This window comes from Camellia sinensis, chromosome 13 (assembly GCF_055761805.1).
Source record: "Camellia sinensis isolate YWXY chromosome 13, ASM5576180v1, whole genome shotgun sequence".
Lineage (NCBI taxonomy): Eukaryota > Viridiplantae > Streptophyta > Magnoliopsida > Ericales > Theaceae > Camellia > Camellia sinensis.
In genome coordinates, this window is record NC_138973.1 from 10,423,428 (window position 1) to 10,430,629 (window position 7,202).

General features: G+C 35.9%; 2 protein-coding genes across 2 annotated transcripts in view; both read left to right on the plus strand.

Moving 5' to 3' along the window:
- LOC145789136 (protein TPR3-like) overlaps window positions 1–7,202 on the plus strand; it is a 113,600-nt gene that overhangs the window by 23,523 nt on the left and 82,875 nt on the right. The gene's annotated exons all lie outside the window — the stretch shown is intronic.
- On the plus strand, window positions 6,370–7,137 carry LOC114273928 (uncharacterized). Its single transcript, XM_028215766.2, has 2 exons — window positions 6,370–6,447; window positions 6,565–7,137. Exons 1-2 carry the CDS (start codon window positions 6,370–6,372, stop codon window positions 7,135–7,137), a joined length of 651 nt encoding a protein of 216 aa, XP_028071567.2.

Sequence of the window (7,202 nt, forward strand, 5' to 3'; positions counted from 1 at the left end):
ATAACACATTATAATATTAAAATACCTGCTAACATTTTATAGGTAACAAAAACTGAGATTATTAGGCACATAAGGATATTATGCATTATGGTAGGTGTGCTCTGCATTGAACCTCCATTAGTGAAACAATAATATCTACTCCAGAGCCAATAGTATGCTCAGCATTGAACTATGACTACTTAAGGGAAATAAATAATTATTGCATATACATAATATTCCAGGTGTTCACAAAAGCTTTAAAAGCTAGCACATTACGGCCTTGTGCAATCCCAAGATAAATGAGTGTGTTTGAGAATTAGCCCAAATCTCATAGGTAGCGGCCCCACTACCACACTCACATAGGTGAATTCTGTCAAGGGTGCTCCTGTAACTATGACACCCCACTCAATAAGAGCTACAGAAATTCATTAAGAGTTTTTTTTTTTTTTTTAATAACTCAGCCTCTACAACATTACAAGATAAATGCACTTACATCATAGGGATGGGTAAAAGTAATTTGGTGCATTTCTCACGGCCATCATATGATCGTTTTTCTCATTGAACCCAGTTACAGGATCTCTGGTCCCTGGGTTGAGTATCCTCATACATGGCTCCTGCTATATTCAATGGGCTTCAATCCCATCCCCCTCGATGTATTCCAGACTCTATCTCTTGCTAAGGCCTTAGTTAATGGATCTGCAAGATTATCACCAGATTTAATATAATCTACATTTATAATGCCATTATTCATATAAGATCTCACAGGATTGTGTTTTCTTCTGATAGGTCTGGATTTACTATTATAATAACGGTTATTAACTCGACCAATTGCTGCGGTGCTATCACAATGAATCAATATAGGTGGAATCGGTTTTTCCCAACAAGAGATTTCATTTAACAAATCTCTTAACCAATTTGCTTCTTCACTAGCTGTAGCTAAAGCAATAAGCTCAGCCTCCATTGTTAAATTAGCAATAATGGTTTGTTTTTTCGATTTCCAACTTATAACACCACCTCCCAATGTAAATAAGTAACCAGTGGTTGATAATGAATCACCTGACAAGGTATTCCAATCGGCATCACTGTAACCTTCAAGTACTGCAGGATACTTATTATAAAACAAGCCATATTTTATGGTACCAGATAAATATTTCATAATACGCTCAATGCCTAGCCAGTGATCACTGCCAGGCTTGCTAGTAAACCTGCTAAGTACTCCGACTACATAGGCAATGTCAGGTCTAGTACAGTCAGTTGCATAATGCAAGCTACCAAACATACTAGCATATTCCTTTTGATTAATTACATTCTCATCATTTTCAACACGAAATAAACGCACATGAGGATCAAAAGGAGTAAGAACATGCTTGCAGTTATAAAAATTATATTTTCTCAAAATTTTCTCAACATAATGCGACTGATCAAGAAATATATCATCACAGGTTTTGGTAATTTTCATTCCCAAAATATAATTAGCCTCACCAAGATCTTTCATATCAAAATGGCTACTAAGCATATTTTTAGTTTCTACGATGATATGCATATTAGAGCCAAATATAAGTAGATCATCCACACAGAGACTAATAATGACATGTGAATTTTCTTCAGATTTATAGTAAATGCATTTATCACATTCATTCGTTTTATAGCCATTCTCAATCATACAGAAATCAAATTTCTCATTCCACTGTTTAGGGGCCTGTTTTAAGCCATAGAGGGATTTAACTAGCTTGCACACTTTGCTTTCTTGACCGGGTTCCGCAAAACCCTCAGGTTGATCCATATAGATTTCTTCACCCAGGTCTCCATTTAAAAAAGCTGTTTTAACATCCATTTGATGAATATTTAGATCATGAATTGTAGCCACTGCAATTAATAATCTAATGGATGTAACTCTAGTAACCGGAGAAAATGTATAAAAAAGGTCAAGATCTGCTTGTTGTTTAAAACCTTTTGCAACAAGCCTTGCTTTATATTTATCAATAGTTCCATCCGGTTTAAGTTTTTTTCTCAAAACCCATTTACAGCCAATAGTTTTACAACCTGGTGGTAAATCTACTAATATCCAAGTTTTATTGGATAATAATGATTCCATCTCATCATTTATAGCCTCGTTCCAAAAAACAGAGTCATGAGATGCCAAAGCTTCTTGTAAAGTTAATGGAGTTTCCTCCACATTAAAAACATGATAATCAGCGCCAAAATCTTTTTCTACTCTGGCTCTTTTACTCCTTCTAGGTTCAAAAACTATAGGATCTTGGTTTTGTAAAAGAGGAGCAGAGGAACCGGTTTCAGATAAAATATTTTCTTGATAATTTTGATCCCCACCATTTTTAGATTTAAAAGAAAATTTTTCTTCATGAAAAATTGCATCACCTGATTCAAAACTTATTTTGTTTTCAATATCAAAAAATCTATAAGCTGTACTATTTGTTGCATATCCAAGAAAAGCACAAGTGACAGCTTTCGCACCTAATTTAGGTCTTTTAGGGTCCACAAGTCTAACAAAAGCTAGACAACCCCAAACCTTCAAATATTTCAAATTTGGCTTATGCCCTTTCCACAACTCAAAAGGTGTAACTTTTGTATTTTTATGTGGCACTCTATTCATAACATAACATGCAGTTAAGATTGCTTCTCCCCACAAATTTGAAGGAGCACCTGCTTCAATTAGCATAGCATTTGTTAAATCAGTTAAAGTTCTATTTTTCCTTTCTGCTACACCATTAGATGCAGGTGAATATGGTGGAGTAGTTTCATGGATTATTCCCAAAGACTGAGCAAACGAGTTGAATCCAAAAGATTCATACTCCCGACCTCTATCACTTCTATATCTTTTAATCTTTTTACCGAATTGATTTTCAACTTCAAGAAGGAATTCTTTAAATTTTTTAAAAGCATCACTTTTATTTTTCAACAAATATACATAAGTGTATTTTGAAAAATCATCAATAAAAGTGATAAAATATCTATTTCCACCACGTGTTAAAATTCCTTCAAATTCACATAAATTAGTGTGAATTAATTCTAACAATTCAGTATTTCTCACCACACTTTTATGAGACCTTTTAGTTATTTTTGCTTGACTGCAAACTTCACATTTCTCAAACTTATTTGTTAGTCTGGGAATTAATCCTAAACTACTCATGACTCCCACATATCGGCTATTAATATGACATAGACGAGCATGCCAAAAATTCATAGAAGACAACATGTAAACAAAAACATGTGCTTTCTTATTCTCAACATTTAATTTAAACATTCCATCACAGGCATACCCTTTCCCCACAAATATGCCTTTTTTAGTGATTACATATTGGTCAGATTCAATAGTCTGTTTGAAACCAGCTTTGTTGAGCAAATAACTCGACATCAAATTTTTTCTCATGGACGGTGTGTACAACACATCTTTTAAAACAAGCACACGTCCAGAGGTAAAATTCAGCTCAATATCTCCATACCCGAGCACCTTGGTTAAACTGGAGTCACCAAGCATAACAGTGCTCTCCTCATTAAAAGGAGTGAAATCTTTGAACCAATCTTTATCATAGCAGACATGCCTATTGGCACCAGAGTCTGCCCACTACCCTTCCACAGATTGAACCATAAAAATATCTGTGATCATAGCCACAAATGGTTCCTCGGTAACATTAGCTTGTGGTCGAGACTGTTGTTTCCGAAATTTGCAAGTTCGAGCAATATGCCCACTTTTGCCACACAAAAAAATGTCACATTTGTTAGATCTTGTGAAGGGGGTTCTTGGTTCCATTTCTTTTACCTCGGGTAATTTTTATTTTGTGGCCTTCCAGTATTTTTCCAAATTTTTTTTAATTGGCTTCAAGTGACTATTTTTATGAAATCGACCTTTAAGTAAAGTATCTCCAGAAGTTAAATTTACCTTAGCAGTGGAATGCTCTTGTGTCATAAGCGCATCTTGTTCTCGTTCTTCCTCCTCCACCCGAATCCGTGTGATTAGAGTTTCCAAGGACGTTTCCTTTTGCTTGTGGCGCATTGACTTCTGGAACTCCCTCCAAGATGATGGAAGTTTGTCAACAATACATGCTACAACAAGATGTTCTCCGATTTTGATGCCTTCAGATCTAACTTCAGCTACTAACATCTGAAAATCTTGAACTTGCTCCACCACTGATTTTCCATCTATCATCTGATAGCGAAAAAAACGGCTTGCAGTATATTTTTTAGCGCCTGCCTTTTCAGTGTCATATTTGTTCTGCAAGGCTTTCCAAATTTTCTTGGCAGTGGTGTAAGTAGTATCATAATAATCATAAAATTGATCTGAAAGACAATTCAAAAGATAGTATCGACATTTATACTCATCTGTGTTGTATTTCTTGATGTTTTTAAGATGAGCAGCATACTCCTCGTCGGTCATCTCTTCAGTGGGGACTTTGTTCGGATTTCTCTCGGTCAGGATATAAGCCACCTTGAGGAGACTGAGGTAGAAAAGCACCTTACCTTTCCATCTCTTGATTGAGCTCCCTTGAACCAGAAGGGCTTGTTGAGATCGCCGGTATTCTCGTTGGGCTTCTCCAGTATTGGCTCCATGAACTTTTGCTATTTAAATCTCCTTAAAATTGTTGGTGACACTTACAAATAAAACACTAGATAATACACAAAATAAAAGTTACAACAATTAATATAAGGGCTGAGGCGCGGGAAATTCGCTCTCTTTAAGGAGATTCAAGCCCTCTGCGGTTAGGCAATGCCTCACATCGGTGCAGCAGAAAAAACTTTGACTTGTCCCCCCCAGGATACAACAACCCAACTAAGTCGTATGGTTAACCAATACTGCACGATTGGTTAAACCCAAAGCTTTATCACACACACCCTTTTTATTTGCCTGATAATCTCACATTAGACATAACAAAAGCAACCCAAAACTTCTTCTCTCTTATGTGTCTCTAAAGATAGGACATAAGTTAATATATATATAGAAATCAAAATTAGTTAGACAAGTTCTTGGTGGGGAAGAAACGGATGAAGACAAGGAATGGATAAGTCTTGGTGAACTTGACCAAGACTTGGATAAGATAAGATTGGTGGATAAGTTATGGAGACTAAGACCAAGACCTTGGATGACTTGGAAGGCTTAACAAGGAAGAAAAGAAAAGAAAACCAACCTATAACACATTATAATATTAAAATACCTGCTAACACTATTATTCAGGGGACACATCAAGTATAAGACACCTCACGTAACGTGTCCCTTTATTTATTAGTATTATTTTTTAAGGGGACACATCAGGTATGAGACATGTTACGTGATGTGTTCGTTTATTTATTATTACTCCTCCCGTCCCAAAATATTAGTCATTTTTGGAGAATCTAACTTTTTTAGTTGTACAATTATTATACTTTAAAAATATTAACTTTTCAAAATTACCCTTTGATAATATATTTTTTTGGGAACGTCAATTGTCATAATTGTACTTTTTGTGTTAATAAATTTAAAAGAAAAACAAAATAGGAAATTCATATTATTTTAGTTCTTGATTTTTGAAAAAAGGACTAATATTTGAGATAATAAAAAATTGAATAAAGAACTAATATTTTGAAACGGAAGGAGCATCATCATTTAGGAGACATCGGGAATACTTTGTGAACACTTTGGGGGACACACCAACTAGATAACCTTATAAGCCATTCTTTTAACCGGCAGTTAAACTGGTCCCAATTTAGAAGGACCATCTAGGCTACTTTCTTTTTCTTTCTTTGTTATATATATAATACATAATATCAAAACTCCAACTTATATAAAATTTTGATTAAAAGTTCCCTCTTTGACAGTCTCTTCTGAGGAGACGCTTGAAGAGATTGTGAAATCTCATTAGAAGATTAATCCCTCAACTCGTGTTTGATATTGTAGGCTTAAAGTTAATCACGCATCTCGTTTACACGAAACCATTTATCTACTACAGGCTTCTTTTCTTTTGGGGAGGACTGAAATAAGGAGAAGGATACACCTGATAAAGTGGGATGAATTGTCAAAGAGTGTGGATCAAGGGGGCCTGGGGCTGAGAAGAGTGAAGCTGGTGAATGATTGCTTACTAATTAAATGGTGGTGGAGGTTTGGGTATGAAAAAAAACATCGTGGAGAAGGGTGATTTGTAGCAAGTATAAAGTGGGTTTCAATGAGTGGGTACCCTCTCCTTGCACTAGTAGTAATGTGTCTAGTGTATAGAAGGGTATAATTAACATTGCTGTATCAAACAGTCGTCTATTGGAATTTTACTTGAATAACTGGCAAATAAAGGTTGGGGGAGGACAGTAAAGTTTTGGTGGGACAAATGGTGTCATTTTACCTGTTTAAAAGAGGAATTCCCAAGTTTATTTTTGTTGTTGTTGGATAAAGAGGAATCACTAAGAACAATGTATGAGAGGAAGGAAGTTGTAGGGAATTGGGTGTTTAATTTTAGAAGAAGGTTGTATGACTGGGAAGATTGCGAGGTTAGTAGACTCAGAAACCTCCTGGGTGCAGTACCTATTTTAGTTGCAGATCAGGTGGATGAACTTGTATGGGCAGCTGAATCATCTTGAGTGTTTTCTGTGTTCTCTGTCTATAAGGGGGCTATTGCTTCTGCTGGTCCTAGTATGAGAATAAGCAAACTGATATGGGTTAAATATTTGCCTCCAAAATTTCAATTTTTTGGGTGGCCAGCTTGGAAGAATAGAATTAAGACCTCAGTTTTTCTTCAAAGAATTGGTGTGTTTCATAACAATGTGTCAACTTTGTGTGTGTTCTGCAAAGCTGTGAATGAAACAGTAGATCATGTGATGGTGTCTTGCCCTTTTGTATGGAATGTATGGGCTGAAATGTTAAATTGGTGGGATGTTCAAGGGGCTTTACCTGGATCTGTTGAAGTACTAATTTTATGGTGGGATGAGGAATGCTTCAGCAGTAAAGAGAGAAAGATCTGGCGGGGCATTCCACTGGTTGTGTTGTGGTCTGTGTGGAAGCTTAGAAATGATGTTGTGTTCAATGCTTCAAATCCAAGCTTGGCTGAGTTATGTGAAGTGATCAAAGTTAGAGTTGCATTATGGCTGAAACCATTTTACACTGAACATAATTTCACAATGCAAGAATTTGTGATTAACCTTAGGCAAGTGAGCAGGTGCATCTCTGGTAGATGGCTATGAGATTTTGCATGGGAAAACCTGGATGCAAAGTCTTGGTGGTTGATAAAAGGGATATGTGGATGATC

Coding starts and splice junctions, on each gene's coding strand:
- LOC114273928 (XM_028215766.2), top strand. CDS start 6,370: ATGTATGAGAGGAAGGAAGTTGTAGGGAATTGGGTGTTTAATTTTAGA. Junction 6,448..6,564: donor ATGACTGGGAAGATTGCGAG/GTTAGTAGACTC, acceptor TCTGTCTATAAG/GGGGCTATTGCTTCTGCTGG.